Source organism: Atta cephalotes, assembly GCF_000143395.1.
Source record: "Atta cephalotes unplaced genomic scaffold scaffold00009, whole genome shotgun sequence".
NCBI classification, from domain to species: domain Eukaryota; kingdom Metazoa; phylum Arthropoda; class Insecta; order Hymenoptera; family Formicidae; genus Atta; species Atta cephalotes.
The window spans coordinates 2,719,924-2,737,921 of NW_012130073.1; the positions used below are offsets into that span (position 1 = coordinate 2,719,924).

The following is a 17,998-nucleotide window of genomic DNA, read 5'->3' on the forward strand; positions in this document are numbered from 1 at the left end:
ATGAAAAATAATTTAATATGCATTTTAGGATATACCTTACATCAATTTTTTTATTTACTTTATTACTAAAATTTATTAAAATTGTAATATATCAAAGACGGGTCTCACAAAAGATATCTATCTTTTCAAGATTTAAATGTATTATTAAAAGTTTCGATTCAAAAAAGATTGATTTTCTTTATTAATTGTAAAATAATTTTTCATTATTTAATTCCAAAATTATTACTGAATTTTGAATCATTTACAAGTCATTCTATTAATTGTTTTCATTGCTCCATTTAATATTCAGCATGTGTTATGCTTGATAAGTACATAAATATATTTTTTTTAATAGGCAGCATGTTGCTTATGTGTGAGAATACGTTCAAAGAGCCAGCAAAATTTCCAGGTATATCATTTTTCTTCGAGTATATTCTTTTGACAGAATTTAAAAAACATTACCAAGTATTAAAAATATGATACGTATAAATTTGATATAAAATTTATTTATTTTTATTAAATTGTTTAAATCACCTTGCAGAAATATGATTTAGAAAAACTCACTCATAAACATGAAGGCAGCTTATTACTTATTTGATTAAGAATATTGTGGTTTATCTTTGCTATTCAAGAGAAACACTTTTTATTATTCATTTTGCTAAATTTCTCACTAACCTCTACCGAAAAAAGATTTATGCAGAATCGAAACGACATAAAAAAAATAGATTATATTCATAATACTGTTGTTGTAACTTGAAATCTTAAAATATCGCATTTATGTAGAATTTCAGACAGCTTTAAATTTTGCCAGAGTTCAGCAATTACAACTTTTTTCCTTTACGCGAACTGATCATCAAATCAATAAGATCACTAAGGATTATCGTATTATAAAAGAGCACAAAAATTTAGATTACACGAAATTATTTGAAGACACAAATTTAAAGAGCGTCATTATAGTGCTCGCAGAATAAAGCTGGTTACACAGTTAATTTTGTTAAAATTGCGACAAACAATTAATTACTTTTACAGTATAAAGTTTATTTATTTCAAAAACAAACTTAAAATTTATAACATAGTACATCTTTTTATAGGCAAGATTACCGCTGAATACATTGGAACAATATGTCATAACTCACATATACAAAACAACTACGTGTTTTGTTAATATATCAACTAATGAATTATCTCCTGAACTCTACCGAATTAATAAAAAATGATGTTCCGCCGCTTTTCAAGAAATATATAAAATTTCTACTTCGAAACATGTTGGACAAGTATGTCACTAAAAATTAACCAAGTCGAAAAAAGTCTATGTTTATACTATGCTTAAAAATATAAATATATAGAATAAAATTTGACTTTTGCAGCTAGAAATAATAATAATAATATGAGCCATGTCTTCGCTATTTGCTTTACATAAAAATAAACCATATCGATATATCTCGTGGTTTATTGGACAGAAAGAAGGAAAAAATTTTCTAATTAGTTATCTACGCAAAAAAATATGGAATGTTTCTATTCCTTTCAACAACGACTGCGTCGATTAATCCTAAATCGCACGCTCTTTCATCTCGGCGTGCATTCAGATAAATTGGCTCAAGTTACAAATCGTATGGAACACATATGGAATCTCTTTTATAAGCCATACCTAAGTTTTAAGTCTTAATCTGTAAAGAATTGACCAATTACAATGGAATATGAGAAGAATAATCGACTATATTTGATCAAAATTTAGGTATTGACATATTGCAAAAAGAAAGTCCATTATGCCAATAATCATAATATGATAAACCAATATTCATAGCTAATTTCTTATTTCAATTAATAATTCTTATTTTAATTAGTAATATCTTAAAATACTATAATGCTACAAATCCTAATAATGTTAATAATGCTAATAATGCTGCAAATGCTAATAATTAGCAATATTTTAAAATGCAAGAATGTTTTATAATAATTTAAGACTTAAATAACAATTTAAGAGTTAGTTTTAAATTCAAACGGACTATGAATACCAAATCTCTAGATCACTATGTAAACAGCACAAATAAATAAACATCTAAAACCTCTATGTATATATATATATATATATATATATATATATTTATATAACATATATTAGACATTAACCGTATTGACCTTTATTTGAGAATATGTAAAAGAAAGAAGATCTTTCAGTAAATGTGCTGATTCAAATGGTGTCAGGTCTATTGAAAAGAAAATTGAAAAGAACTGAAAAACATTGGATTTTTTCGGATCAAGTCGTGCTTCACAAATCGACGATTTCGATTCTAATTTTTTGCACGTTGACATAATGCCAATTGTGAAGAGGGATAATGCGAAGAGTCAAGCTGAACATTTGCATCAGCCTGACAAATCGGAGAATGACAAGAGGGAATATAGGTAAAAACGCGAGCAAATATTCAGTAGTAAGTAGTAAGCACGATTTCGATTACAATAGACGTGAGACATAATAAAATAGTAACTTTTTGAAAGAAATCTTAAAATGCATCTAAATTTTTTGAAATGACAAAGTATACAATATTCATACTGACTTCTCATTTTATTACTGTTTGTTTTGTCTTTAAAATTTAGAGCCATCAGATTGCCAAACAGTTTAGAAATTTTGCTAATATCCGATGAAAATTTAACATCTTTTTCCCGAGAAAAAAAGGTATAAAAAAGATAATTTAATTTGTATTTTAGGACTTACAAATTTTTTTGTAAATTAACATGTTACTCAAATTTATATTTAAAATTAATATTAATAAACTATAATAAACTTTAAAATCATAAGAGATAACTATTTTCATAAAATTTAAGTAGTATATTATCAGAAGTGATTTGATTTGAAAAATTTAATTTCCTGCAGTGCAAAAAAGTTTTCATAAATTTATTTCGAAATGTGTGATACAATTTCAACTGTTTAAATGTTCTGTTGATTATATTCAATTCTCCATTTAACATTACGTGTAATGCGCGTGATGCATATACTCTTATATTTTTTTAAACAGGCAGCGTGTAGCTTATGCGTGGACGTAGGAAATTTCAGCGATCCACCAGAATTTCCAGGCATATCATATTTCTTAGCCTTTGAATATATGTTTTTTCGAAAAGTCGAAGAGGTACTAAAACATGATGCACAAATTTATCGTTAAAAATATTTATTCATATATTTAAGTATCGTCTTATTTGTAGCAATGTATTACTTTAGAAAATTTTATTCATGACCATGATGGCACTACTCATGTCTCGGTGGAAAACGAACATACAATATATTACTTTAATATCAAAGAAAACAACTTGCTTTTAGCTCTCCATAAGTTTGGTCTTTTTTTTGTTAATCCTATAATGCCAAAACATATATTTATGGAGCAACTAGATGCCATAAAAAATCGTATAAATTTTACTCTTAACATTGTCGTCGCAATACTTGCAGTATTGATATGCCATATTATATAGAACTTATTATAGAATTTCAGGTAAGTTTATTTAATGGCAAGTCGAGATACGAACAACTATTTTCCTCATTCGCACAAATTGGTCATCCAGCCAACATGTTTTCTGTGGACCATTTAATAAAATTGCGTAATAATATAGATTGCGATAAATTGTATAACGTGCTGGATAGATTTAAAAAGCGCCACTATAGCGCTCACAGAATGAAGCTAGCAATACGGGTAATTTCGTTAAAATTACGATACAGGGTTATTTATTATTTATAGATTTATGATTCTTTTATTTATAAAATAAAGTCAAATCATAACATGATACATATTTTTATAGTCGGGACTATCGTTGGATACAATGGAAAAATTTGTCAAAGCGTACTTTGCTCGTATACCAAACAATCTAATGCCTCCAGATAATTTTTTCAAATTTAAAAACGATCTCCCTTTTGATACACCCGCTTTCCGAAAAATGTATAAAGTTCATGATGATACAGAACATGTGACACGAGTAAGTATTTGAAAAGATATAAAAGAATCTAGATTTTTGCAACATAAAAATTCATATAAATAAACTTTCTCTTTTGCAGCTGCAAATAACATGGGCTTTGCCTTCGTTTTCTGATTTTTATAAATGTAATTCATATCAATATATCTCATGGAGTATTGGATATAAAGGAAAAGGTTCCTTAATTAGTTATCTACGAAAAAAAATGTGGAGTCCTACATCAGACAATAATATGTTCAATTGTGAGAGTCAACAAAACTCTTTGTACAGCTTAATACAGCTCACCATAGCACTCACTTCTAAAGGACGAAAACATCTGGAAGATATTTTAGATGCAATATTTTCTTTTATCAATTTACTAAAGACAGCAGGTCCGCAAAAAGAAATTTACAATGACTTTTGTAAGATTAGACAAAATACTTTTAGGTAACGTAATTTTAGAATTAAATTATGTCTTTAAGATGATTAAAGAAAAAAGCCAACTACATATTTGTAGAACATCATTTTTACTTGAAGATATTTTTAGATATATTAATTACGACAAAGAAGATATCTCTGAAGTAGAACTATTCTGTAAGAATATGCATTTCTATCCGCCGAAGGCTTATATAACTGTAAACCAGTTTGATTCGAATTATAATGCAAAAGTTATACAAAAATATTTGAATTATTTGGTACCTGAGATGGCAAATATTATGATTTTTTCAAAGGATTTTAATTGTTTCGAATTAAAGAAAGTTGAACCATGGTGGCAAACGGCATATACGGATATTGAGATACCGAAAGTGTGGATCGAACGTTGGAAAGTCATCGAGCCATTACCAGAATTTCATTTACCATCATCGAATATATTCCTTATCAACAATTTTCATCTATTAAAGACGACATCAAACGAAAAAATTGAGAAATATCCTGTGAAATTATATAATAATTCTATATCGGAGCTTTGGTATCGCCCGGATTTTAAGTTTTGTTTGCCGAAATGTTGTATGCATTTCTATTTTATTTCCCCTTTAAAACTTCAATCGTTGAAGAAGTAAGTAGCATAGAAAGTATAACAATATTATATTTTAGTATTACTGTACTTGACATTATATGTATACCAATTTTTAATTTATAATTACCAATATTATGATTTTTATATAAATATTTACATCTTATTGAAAAAAATGTGAACATTCATGATATTTCAGTGGAGTTCTCATGGATATGTACTGCAAACTACTGGAACAGCTATTAGCCGAAGAATTATATCCAGCTCTACAGGTTGGGTTTAAATATGACATCAGTGTCAATAGAAATGGTTTTACACTAAAAATAAGAGGTTTTAATGAAACTCTGCCAGTAAGTATACGTTTAAAGTGTGCTTGGTGGAGTTATAAATAATTTCGAAATGTATCATTGTATTTATATTGCAGCTTTTAGCGGCTTTTTTTTGCACATGGCATGGTGCAGTATTCAAGCCTAATTACGAAGGACATATTTGAAAGCACCAAAATTCAACAAATTCAGACATATTACGACTCAGTTAGCACATCTAACATTTTCATTAGGTACTAACGGTTTATTATGTCAAGCATTATTACAACAATTACAAAATTTTTACATGACTAAAATAAATGATTAATATATTAATTGTAACAATTGATATCATAAAATAAATTACATTTCTGCTAATCAATATCTTTACTCTTGTTTCCAGCGACATGGCATTATCGATATTGAAACTCGTCCATCATTCACTAATTGATATGCATACTGCTCTACAAAATATCACTTTGAAAGACTTTCAAGACTTTGTGAAATCCTTTACCGAATGTCTATACATTCAATGTCTCGTGCAAGGAAATATAACGCCGGCTACTGCGATCAAGACCGTACAGCAATTTATTAAAATAATTAATTGTAAACCTTTACACCCAGATACGATACAACAATTTAAAGGCACTAGGATACCTTTGGGCATAAGCTATTACAAAATTAAAAATATCAACAGATTAGATGCAATTTCCATGATATCAAATTATTATCAAATTGACGTTACCACGATTGAATTATCGACATTAATTAATCTGATAAGCGTAAGTATTAAGAGGATCCTAAAGTGAAGCGTGAACTCCGAGGAGATCGCTACTTACTGAAAAAATGCGACGCATCAATACATCTTTATGTACTTTATGTACTATTGCACCAATATTTCACGCATACATATACATAATTTCCAAACATATATTTAATTCATAAATTTCCCTTGAATAATAGTATTTTAATTAGATTTTTAATTCAAATTCTAAGAATTCCGCGTGGTTTATGTAAACTATTACCCAGTGAGAAATAATAATGGAATCGACATTGAATTGATGTCGATTCCATTAATCATTGGACCACAATTTCATAAATACAAATTGCAAAGCTTTTTTGTCAAACAAATGTTTCGATGTTGATAACATATTGGATCATAAAAAATGATAAAGAAAATCTCAATTTAAATCCTTTTTTTCAGTATAAATACTATATCTTACAAACACGTATTAATGCGTATACTTTAATCCTGGAAAAGAATTTTCAAATTTGTAAGAGAAGAAAAAAATTATATAAAAAATATATAATTATAAAAAAATTATTGCGTTTAGTCAGTAATATATACAACTTAAGGATCTCCTTAAATAATATATACATATTGTTTTGTATATTTTGAATGCGTAGAATCTTTTATGTGTATTCTTTTATTTATTTTCAAAAGTTAATAAAATATGAATAAGATCGTTGATTATCACGATTAATTTTACCTGCACATCACATTCACTTACACTTGTTTTCAGTATATAATGACTGATAAATTACACGAGGGTCTACGCACTGATAAGTTTATATATATCACAGTCGACGTTAGAGACATTGACGAAATTCTAGGATATTCCATTACTGTTTGCATTCACGCAGATAAATGCACAACTGAATACGTTGATAAGAAAATCGACGATTTTTTGAGATGGTTTAAAAACGATTTGGAAAAGCTCACAGAAGAGGAATTGGATCTTTACAAAGAAATGTTCCTAAAATCTAGATCACATGACGATGCCAATCTTGAAGAGGAAGTTGAAAGAAATTGGAAGGTGATTGTTAAACGTACTTACATATTTGATTTTCACGAGCAGGAAATACTTGCTCTAAAAAAAATAAATGTTAATAAGCTGAGGGAATGGCTTGCAGACCACATATCGAATGAAAGTAATTTTAGAAAATTGAGTTTACATATTGTAGGATCTATTCCCAAAAAAGCGAAATATGTTCATTTGGAATACATAAATGATGATCTTCAACAGTACAAGCCAAATAAAAATCATTATATTACTAAAGTAAAAGATTATAAGAAAAATCTCTTTATGTTTCCAACTAAATGTTCGAACAAATCCTCTCAGAGCACAGAATATGTAACACATTAACGATTTAATAATATAATAAAAATGAAATTATAACTTGTATTGTCTTATGATAATGAAGTTTTTTTAATGATTAAATGATTAAATTTAAGCTTTTTATTTTCGCATAGCAACTGCGCAATAAACTAATGCGAAAATTTGTTGCAATTACATTTATTATACTTCTATATTCTTTCCGATAAGCCATTACGAATAATAATAGCTGTTATTATTCTATAGCTGTTATTGTAACAGCTATAGAATTTTGCATTTTGCTGCAGAACTAGAATATTCGAAATTAATAGAACTATATTTTCTCACGTTAATATTAGAATTGTTATTTTTATATATGAACGATACTTTTTTTAAGAAGAAAATGTAAACAGATATATAATAGAAACATATTATAAATAATTGTAATAACTAGACAAAAACATATATAGTAATAATAATGAAGGATGCTAGTTAGGAAGTAAAATACTTGCTCAGGATATAATTTTCCATATTTTTTATTTGTATTTTAAACACGACAAAATATTTTCAATAAAATATGTCTCTCACTCTCTTTCTCTTTTCTCTCCTTATTCATATAAAACATTTTCATTCTTAACTGATTTAAAACTTATATTCTTTCATAAAGGCTGCATACCAGATGAGCAAGACTTTTCTATAAACTGAGAATCCTACAAATACTTTATTTTTGTATATGCATACGTATTGTGTAGGAATTGGATTTTAAGAAAATTATTGAAATACTAAATATATTTTTTAATAATATATTTATACTCTCGAAAAAGGGAGGAAATTTTTAAATTTAATTGCTTTTTAAGTTGCTCCATTTCCTATTCTTTCAGAAAAGAAAATTTTGCGATTCGGCGACGGCTGACGAGCATAAAAAACAGACAGAGCACTTGCTTCTAAAAATCAGATTTAGTAACTATTAATAAGTAATATATAAATATTTTAAATTAATATTTTAAATTAATAAGTAGTATTCATTAAGGGTGGGTTTCGAGTTTTATATTTTAAGTAAACATTATATATATTCCTTTTTTTTCTATCTTTCCAATAATATTATATATATTTGTAACTCTTATACATTTTCAAATATTTATCATTTCAAAATCAACAATATAAATAATCAAAATATATTTATATTTACAAATTATCTCTAAGTTTTTTCCAGAATCCTTTGATAATTATAAAAATTTGTTTAAAGTTGACAACCTCTAATAGTTACTTCTATTTTTTTCAGTTAAACTCCATGCATATTGTTCATCTATTTCATTTAAGAACAGAAGAAAAAATTAATGATATAAGTTCAACTCAATTTGCCAAAGATTCTCGTTCAACATAGCATTATAGTTCTAAAAAAAAAAATTAGGCGTGATTCTTTAAATACAATCTGTTCTTAAGAGGGCATATATGTCTTTATTTACCACTTATTTACCAGAGATGTTAAAAAATCTTTTTTTTTTAAATATTTTTAAAGTATAATATGTCTTGAAAACGTTTTTGCAGATTTATCCGATGAAAAATAAAAGAGAAAATACACGATATTATAGACGGGTAAGTTTGAGCTCTTGGAGACGGCAGGCATGCCTGCGAGAAAACAGTTCAAGTTCGCGCAGGTCAAAAAAGGGTCTTCCTCTATTCATTGTATTTTCTAATAGTATCCCTCAGAACTGCATTTTAAAATACGAACGGTTGGTTGGGTATACATAACAGTCTTGTCTGGAAGAGCAATTGAAAAGGTTGAAAAAAAGATTAGCAACGAAAAATATGAATCGAATGTAAACCGAATGTAGCTGAACATTTAGAACTTACAGTGAGATATATGTGAGATATATGTTTGATATTTGTCGAAAGCGAGAAAGAGAGTTCTAGAGCAGCTTAGTGCAGGAACAAAAAACAGACCAAATAGTATGCTCTCTGTTTCGTTCAACTGATCATTATCAGATGTGTGTCGTTAGACAGGTTTAAACCGAAGCTTTTTTACCTCGATGTATAATTCGATCAAATTTCAATCGCTTGTCGCATATATAGAACCTCTTTCAGGCGTATATCTAACAACAATGAAATAATTACTTAAACAATCAATAGGCAGACAATTATAGATGTATCTTATTTAAAGTTATCCATTTTAAATAATACATTAAGACGTTAATAAGGATCAGTAATTGGTTTATGATATTTTAAGATAGTATTTAAACGATATTAAATATAAGAACAGATCGCGTATATAATACATTAACTGACTTGCTGGACCAGTTTGCTCTCAGACCAGTGGGAATAATACAAGTTAGTAAACATCTACGACTTACACTTATCATGTACACAAGTTAGTCCTATATTGACTTCTGTTTGAAAGCAAGTGGCATAACGGTAGAAGAAACCATATCGGTCAGAGTACTGATTAAAATCGTCTTTCAGAAACGACTTAATATTGGAAATTCTTTCATCGGATTGTATTATATCGACCGAAATAATGCAAGAGGGTGGAAACAATAAAAGTGGTCAAGTTGAATATCTAGAAACTCCCATCAAATCGGAGAATGACGAAAAGGAATATAGGTGAGATGAAAGAAATACCGATCAACAATGTGCACGATTTCAATTAATAAGCGTGAGAAATACTATGAAGATAATTTTTTAGAAGAAACAATATAATATATTTTTATTGATAAATGCAGGAATTAAATTTTTTTAATAATAATATGCACAACATTCTCATTGACGTTTTATGAATATTTTGTTTCTTTTGTCTTTTAAATTTAGAGCTATTAGATTACCAAATGGATTAGAAGCTTTGCTAATATCCGATGAAGATTCAAAGAAATGCTCTTCTCAACATCAAGAAATGAAAAATGAAATGAAGGTAACTACTAATGAAATAATTTAATGTGAATTTTAGGATACCTTACATCAATTTTTTTACTAACTTTATTATTAAAATTTATTAAAATTGTAATATATCAAAGGCGAATCTTACAAAAGATATCTATCATTTCAAGATTTAATTGTATTATTAAAAGTTTCGGTTTAAAAAAATGATTTTGTTCACTAACTATAAAAGAGTTTTTCATTATTTCCAAATGTGTTACTCAATTTTAAATCATTTACGAGTCATTCCATTAATTGTGGATATTAATTTCTCCATTTAATATTCAACATGTATTATGCGTAATACATATAATACATATAAATATAATATATTTTTTTAATTTAGGCAGTATGTTGCTTATGTGTGAGAACAGGAACTTTCAAAGAGCCATCAGGATTTCCAGGCATATCATTTTTCTTTGAGTATATTCTTTTGACTGAATTCGAAAAACATTGCCAAGTACTAAAAATACGTATAAATTTTATATAAAATTTATTTATTTGTATATTAAATTGTTTAAATTATCTTACTTGCAGAAATATGATTTAAAAACACTTACTTATAAATATGGAGGCAGCTGTGATTGCTTATTTGATTACGATGAATATACATTGTCGTTTATCTTTGATATTCAAGAGAAACACTTTTTATCAGTTCTCATTCATTTTGCTGAATTTTTCACTAACCCTCTACCGGAAAAAGATGCATTTATGCAGAATCGAAACGACATAGAAGACGGTAGATTATACTCATAATACTGTTGTTGCAACTTGCAATTAAAATATCGTATTTACGTATTGTAGAATTTCGGAGAGCTTTAAATTTAGCCAAAATCAGAGTTCATCAACCACAACTTTCCTCCTTTACGCGAACTGATCATCCAATCAATAAGATTACTGAGGATCATATTATAAAAGTGCACGAAAATTTGGATTGCACGAAATTATATGAAGAGCTACACAAATTCAAAGAACGCCATTATAATGCTCACAGAATAAAGTTGGTTATACAGGTAATTTTGTTAAAATTGCGACAAACGATTAATTATTTTTGCAGTATACAGTTTATTTATTTCAAAAACAAGTTAAAATTTATAACATGGTACATCTTTTTATAGGCAAGATTACCGCTGAATACATTGGAACAATATGTCACAACTGATACGTGTTTTGTTAATATACCAACTAACGAACTATCTCTCGATGACTCTACCGAATTAATAAAAAATGATGTTCTTTTTGATACCGCCGCTTTTCAAAAAATGTATAAAATTTTTACTTCGAAACATATTGGACAAGTATGTGATTAAAATTTAATCAAATCGAAAAAAAATTTATGTGTATACTATACGTAAAAATATAAATATGTAAAATAAAATTTAACTTTTGCAGCTAGAAATAACGTGGGCCATGCCTTCGCTATTTGCTTTATATAAAAGTAAACCATATCAATATATTTCGTGGCTTATTGGACATGAAGGAAAAGGTTCCCTAATTAGTTATTTACGCAAAAAAATGTGGAATGTTACCGTTTCCAATGAGGAAATTTGTTACAATATACATACTATCGCGTATAGCTTAATCAAGATTAATATAGATCTCTCTAATGAAGGAAAACGACATGTAAAGGAGATTCTAGATACGATATTTTCCTATATCAATTTGTTAAAAAAGGAAGGTCCGCAGAAAAAAATTTACGACGAGTTTAATAAGAGATCAAAAAATATTTTTAGGTAAACTAATTTTAGAAATAAATTGATATATGAAACATAATTGAAAAAATAAAATATTCGTGAAAAACATCACTTATACTTGGATTTTAGATATTTTAAGGAAGAGAATCCAAGAGATAATGTGAGCAGTTTATGTATAAATTTGCATCAGTATCCGTCGCGCGATTATCTAACTGGAAGCAAGATTCATTTTGAATATGATCCAAAAACTATAACAAATATTTTGAATTATTTGACGCCTGAGACTGCAAATATTATGATTTTCAACAAGGACTTTGATATGGAATTAGATAAAGTCGATTCATGGTCGAAAGCAGAGTACACAGATATCAAGATACCACAGGAATGGCTCGAACACTGGAAAACCGTCGAGCCATTACCAGATTTTCATTTACCAGAGAAAAATATATGCCTTCATATTGAACATTCTTTAGAATCATTGCCAGCAAAAGTTTCAAAATATCCTATAAAATTATATAGTGATAGTATATCAGAAATTTGGTACCGTCCGGATCCCAAGTTTCGTTTGCCAATATCTTATATGTATACACATTTTATTTCTTCCGTAGGACTTCAGTTACCGGAGAAGTAAGTAATGTAGCATAATGTATTATAATAATATTATATTGTGTGTAGTATTACTGTGACTCTAAATACACTCTAATTTCTAAGTTAGAATTATTAATAACAATTTCTATAATTTTTTATTTGCATCTTTTATTTTTAAAAAACTTTTCTTGTTAATAATATTTCAGTGCCGCTCTCATGACAGTGTACTGCAACATAATAAAACTGCTAGTGGTGGAAGAATTATATCCAGCTGTAGAGAGTGGGTACACTTATGACATCAGTGTTAGTGAGAAAGGAATTATAACAAAAATATCCGGACCTATTCCCATCGTAAGTATATATTCAAAGCATGCGTCAAAGTTTCAAAATATATTATTTTTATTTTATTTATATTGCAGACATTATTGTTAACTATAACAAAATACATGATGGACTGTTCAAATATTACGAAGCAAATGTTTGAAATAATCAAAGATCAACAAATTGCTATCTATAAGGACATATTTACTAAACCAGAGGAACTCGCTAAGTATTGGCTATTTATTGTCAAATAATTGCAACAATATTATGAAATTTTTACATAACTAAAAGAAATTATTAATAGATATTAAATAAAGAATTAATTTTGTAAAATACATTATAATAAATGTTATATTTTTTGCCAATTAGACAATAATAAATATATCTTTAATCTTTTTTACAGGGATATGAAATTATGGATACTAAAGTTAGTCCATTGTACATACGTAGATATGCACAATGCTCTACGAAATGTCAATTTTGAAGAATTCCAAAGTTTTGCAAAATTTTTTACCAATCGTCTATACATTCAATGTCTTGTGCAAGGCAATATAACGGAAGATGCTGCGATCGAATCTATATATAAGTGTGTTGAAACACTTAAATGTGACTCTTTACATTCTAGTATGATGCAACCAAATAGAGTCTTTCAGTTACCCTTGGGCACAAGTTATTGTAAATTGAAAAATATCAGTAAACATGATCCAACTTCCGTTGTAATAAATACTTATCAAATTGATGCCACGTCAATTGAGTTATCAGTGTTAATGAGACTAATGATCGTAAGTATTAAATAACATGATTTTATATGAAATTTTAGGTGTTTATTCATCTATTTTTAAATAAAATAAAATAAAATCTGAGTAATTTCTTAGATTGTTGCGATTAATTTTGTCTCCAAGTTATATTCATTCGCACGGTTTTTCAGATGATAATGGAAAAACAATTGTCACTAAAATGTCGATCAATCCAAAATAATTTTATACAACATATTTCATGCGACTATATGGATGTCGATGGAATTTTAGAATATTCTATTAGTGCCACTCAATCAGTGGCAAATAAATCACAGACAACTGAGCTTATTAAGGAATGCATCGATAGATTTCTGGATTTTTTAAAAGAAGTTTTGGATGAATTCTCAGAAAATGATTTAGATAATGTTAAGGAAAGATTAAGAATATTTAAGCAACATGCTGATATAAATATTGAAGAAGAAATTAATAGAAACTGGTATGAGATTATGAAGTGTCAATACATATTTGACAGACACGAGAGAGAAATATTTGCATTAAACAACATAAAAATAAACGAACTAAGAGAATGGTTTAATAAGTACATGTGGAACGAAAATTATATGAAAAAATTGAGTATACATGTTATAGGAACTGATTCTAATGAAACGCAATCCATTACTTTGAAATATATACTCGATGAACATCAATATAAGAACATTGAAGAAAATTATATTATTAAAGTAGAAGAATACAAGAAAAAACTTTTTGTTTATCCAGTAACTGAGAGACAATCGACTTAGGGTGCAGAATAAGTGATATTTTTACACAATAATAATATAAAAATATAAAATTATAAATTATAATTCTTTATAATAATAAGGTTCCGGAAAAAAATGTTTCATATATGAACATATTTTATATATAATTATATATAATTGTATAAAATATATCAATTTATAATACAATTATATATGAAATTTATTTTTTCCGAGATTCTTGTTGATTTATTGGAAGATTAAAAAAATTATGCATTTATTTTTAGACAATTTAGGGCACACACGGAAATTTTTGAATTCTTTTTTTTCTCAATTTTTGCTTGCTAAATCTAGCAAGTAAGAATCACGACTTTAATAATGATTGCGGTTTTAATGAAAAAAGAAATAATTTTTATAAAAACAGAAAAATTATCATGATAATTTCGATAAAATTAATTGTTATTTTTTTCAATTAAAACATGTTCAAAAATTGTATTTTTCGCATATTATTAAGACTATTTTATCATGACTTTCAAATTCAGCAAGTGAACTAAGGAGAATATTTTATAATTCTTAACGATATAATATATATAGCGTTACAATGTCGTTGCGCAGATGTTGTACATGATAAAAAACAATATTATAACGTTACAATTACAGTTGTTAAAAATTATAGAATAGGCCCCTTAGTTTCACTAGTTTAATTTTTTCTTAGTTTTCTAAAATGAGAAAAAGAAGAATCCAATAATCGCAGCGTGCTCCTCAAATTGCATAACTTCTTTAATACTAATTTTTAGATAACAATACAATAAGTTATTACACAGTCAGCTTTTTATTAATTCCTTATACTCATTACTTCTATATTTTTCTTGCGCGCAGTAGTATATTATTATAATAACGAATGTAATTTGAAACATTTTGTTAATAAAGCCAGAAAGTAAATAAAAAATTTTTTTTTAAGAAGGATATACTTCATCCTTTATTCGACATAATTACAAAGATCTACAACATTCGTCAACATTCAAAAATCTATATAAAAATAAATCGCACTGATTTCAAAAATATATTAATTTTCATAAGAAAAAACCATTCCCTAAATTGTCCCCTTATCAATGTGTGCCTTCTAATAAGCGAAAAAAAAAATGACACGGTATGACACAATGGATCATTATATCCTTATTGTTTGTCAATGTTAAACAAAAATGACATGAGCATTGTGTCGCATGTATGAAGGCACACAAATGCACACAATACTTCCGCGTAAACGATTGTAGCGCCATATGATGATCAATTTTCTCGCGTTCTTTCATTCGTTAGACACACGTGAACATGGCTCCGGTGAGTTGTCATTCTTGCAAAAATACAATGATTATTCGTAATTATGGCAGAATTTCGTTAAAATAACATCACGTACGAAAAGAATCCGACTTGTCGATCGCGATAGGTTAACTTATTGTTTTATGTTGAGCTTATTATTTCAATCTAGTCCGATATGTATCTTACCATACGCTCCTATCCCGCCTCCTTGGACGATTTTCCACGTGTCTCATAAAATGATGGCAACATTATCATTAAACAGATTATTTTCGTAAATTTTTAGCCAGCAAAGAAAACTAAAGGCCCGATTAAGAAGCAACTGCTTCGGGGCAAGGGACAGAAGAAAAAGGTATCCTTGAGGTTTACGATCGATTGCACGCATCCCGTGGAGGATAATATTATGGATGTAACCAATTTTGTAAGTTACATTATTGTTCTTAATTATTTCAGATTATATAATACTCTCTTTTTTCATCTATGAGAATTGTACTCGAAATTTCTCGTTTGATTGAAATCGAGACCTAACCTTTTTCTCGCGGATTCCTAACCTCTACGTGATGAAAAATTCTAACGTTGATTTATTTTGAATTGCATGATGCCTACTGAAGTTTTAATACTATATCTTTGAGACTGATTATTATAAAATAGTGATATTTTTTTCTTTTTAGGAAAAATATTTACAAGAAAAAATCAAGGTTAGTGGTAAAACTAACAACTTTGGCAACAATGTTGCCTTGGAACGTAACAAGATGAAACTCACTGTCAACAGTGATGTCGATTTCTCGAAGCGGTGAGTAATATCGTTTTTCTGTGATTGTAACAATCGTAGAACATTATTATAACATAAAATTGATATCCAATCAGTTCATATAAACCATTTTAAATAGTTTTAATATGTCGTGAGTCAATCACAAAGTTGAATTAGCATCTTATGATATTGCTTCAGACAATCTTTAAATAGGAATATGAATACTGGCTTATAGGTGCTTACCATTTAGACTTATTGATAATCTGTTATTTAAAACCATTTTAAGTAATGTCTTAAAATGCTAATACATCTCTGTGATCGACTTAACTGGCATCTACAATGAGTAAATCTTAAGCTTTAAACTCTGTGCTATAAGAAATTGATCGATCATAGTTGAATACGAGAAGAATAATCGACTATGATTAGTCAATTTCTTATGACTTAAGGCTTAAGACTTCGAGTTTAGATAATGACTTATTATAGAAAGCCCATAAGAACAACTGAATACCTGTGATTCTAGTCAACATAAATATCATTTTATCTTAGCATTTAATGAGGAACAAAGACGAAACGATATTATATATACGTGTCATCTTGTTTTCATTAAGGAGATAAAATCTTATAATATTAAACAATATTAAGGCCAATATTCATAGTCCATTATTATTTCAATATTGTCTTAAATAACGTCTTAATATGTCCCTCTAGTTGGCTCGTGACATCTTAAGATAGTTTTAAAATAAACATTGACTATGAATATTGGCTTATTTTTTACTATTACAAGTTTACTATTATAAGGTACAAGAAGAGCGATATTTGCACTAATTTGGAAAACATGTTATTTTTTGTTATAGATATCTCAAGTATTTGACAAAGAAATACTTAAAGAAGAACAAATTGCGTGATTGGTTGCGAGTAGTATCGAAAGACAAGGAAACGTATGAGTTACGATACTTCCAGATTAACAGTCAAGAAGATGATGATGAAGAAGATGTGGAATAATTCTCTTAATTACAAATGTGTCTATATATATTTCGTTTAATAAAGAACACTAAAATTCAATATTCTTGATTATTTATGCGAATACAAAATAATTAGCTTTGATTATATAACAACTATTTTTAATTTTTCAACTGTAATTTTGTGATCATACAATTCTATCAGTTGTATATGCATTTCTGTAATTATTTCAAAATATAATTGCAAAAAGGAGACGTACGAATTTTTACAAAGATTAAAGTTTAGGTAAGTTTTCACAAATTTTAATAAAATGTATGACTGTAATGTATTAAGCAATGTATAGTGGATAATATTTAAATATGGATTCGCAATATCACTTCTAACGCAATTAAAATGTGCTTCTGAAGTCCTAACTAGTATAAAATATTTAGGATTTGCATCAAGTTATCATCAGTTTTAACTGACAGCTTCACAATTTGGACGCATTATCTGCTGAGAGCGTTAATGTATAAGTTAATGTAATGAACTTTTCAGATCATACAACTTCGCGCGAAAAGTTGACGGCCCCTTAATGATGAATTCAACCACTTTGTTCTACACTGGATCAGTACATATTAAAAAAAATCAGTTCTTTATG

The 17,998-nt window shown here is 27.8% G+C and overlaps 3 protein-coding genes across 3 annotated transcripts; all 3 read left to right on the forward strand.

Annotated features, from left to right (window-relative positions):
* The first annotated feature begins 3,330 nt into the window (after positions 1-3,330).
* On the forward strand, positions 3,331-4,366 carry LOC105627467 (nardilysin-like). Its single transcript, XM_012208749.1, has 4 exons — positions 3,331-3,376; positions 3,454-3,659; positions 3,766-3,939; positions 4,019-4,366. Exons 1-4 carry the CDS (start codon positions 3,331-3,333, stop codon positions 4,364-4,366), a joined length of 774 nt encoding a protein of 257 aa, XP_012064139.1.
* Positions 4,367-4,619: 253 nt separating this feature from the next.
* LOC105627624 (nardilysin-like) lies at positions 4,620-7,382 on the forward strand. Its single transcript, XM_012208902.1, has 5 exons — positions 4,620-4,972; positions 5,130-5,280; positions 5,362-5,489; positions 5,639-6,017; positions 6,759-7,382. The coding sequence occupies exons 1-5, from the start codon at positions 4,620-4,622 to the stop codon at positions 7,380-7,382; spliced, it is 1,635 nt and encodes a 544-aa protein (XP_012064292.1).
* Positions 7,383-15,639: 8,257 nt separating this feature from the next.
* On the forward strand, positions 15,640-17,463 carry LOC105627468 (60S ribosomal protein L22-like). The gene is made up of 4 exons (XM_012208750.1): positions 15,640-15,674; positions 15,937-16,071; positions 16,322-16,443; positions 17,256-17,463. The coding sequence occupies exons 1-4, from the start codon at positions 15,666-15,668 to the stop codon at positions 17,401-17,403; spliced, it is 414 nt and encodes a 137-aa protein (XP_012064140.1). The 5' UTR covers positions 15,640-15,665; the 3' UTR covers positions 17,404-17,463.
* The last annotated feature ends 535 nt before the right edge of the window (positions 17,464-17,998 follow it).

Excerpts from the sequence above, each read along its gene's own strand:
- LOC105627467 (XM_012208749.1), top strand. The coding sequence starts at position 3,331 with ATGCCAAAACATATATTTATGGAGCAACTAGATGCCATAAAAAATC. Across the intron at positions 3,660-3,765 it reads GAATGAAGCTAGCAATACGG|TCGGGACTATCGTTGGATAC; the intron begins GTAATTTCGTTA and ends ATATTTTTATAG. Across the intron at positions 3,940-4,018 it reads ATACAGAACATGTGACACGA|CTGCAAATAACATGGGCTTT; the intron begins GTAAGTATTTGA and ends TCTCTTTTGCAG.
- LOC105627624 (XM_012208902.1), top strand. The coding sequence starts at position 4,620 with ATGGCAAATATTATGATTTTTTCAAAGGATTTTAATTGTTTCGAATTA. Across the intron at positions 4,973-5,129 it reads AAACTTCAATCGTTGAAGAA|TGGAGTTCTCATGGATATGT; the intron begins GTAAGTAGCATA and ends ATGATATTTCAG. Across the intron at positions 6,018-6,758 it reads CATTAATTAATCTGATAAGC|TATATAATGACTGATAAATT; the intron begins GTAAGTATTAAG and ends ACTTGTTTTCAG.
- LOC105627468 (XM_012208750.1), top strand. Across the intron at positions 16,072-16,321 it reads TTATGGATGTAACCAATTTT|GAAAAATATTTACAAGAAAA; the intron begins GTAAGTTACATT and ends TTTTCTTTTTAG. Across the intron at positions 16,444-17,255 it reads GATGTCGATTTCTCGAAGCG|ATATCTCAAGTATTTGACAA; the intron begins GTGAGTAATATC and ends TTTTTGTTATAG.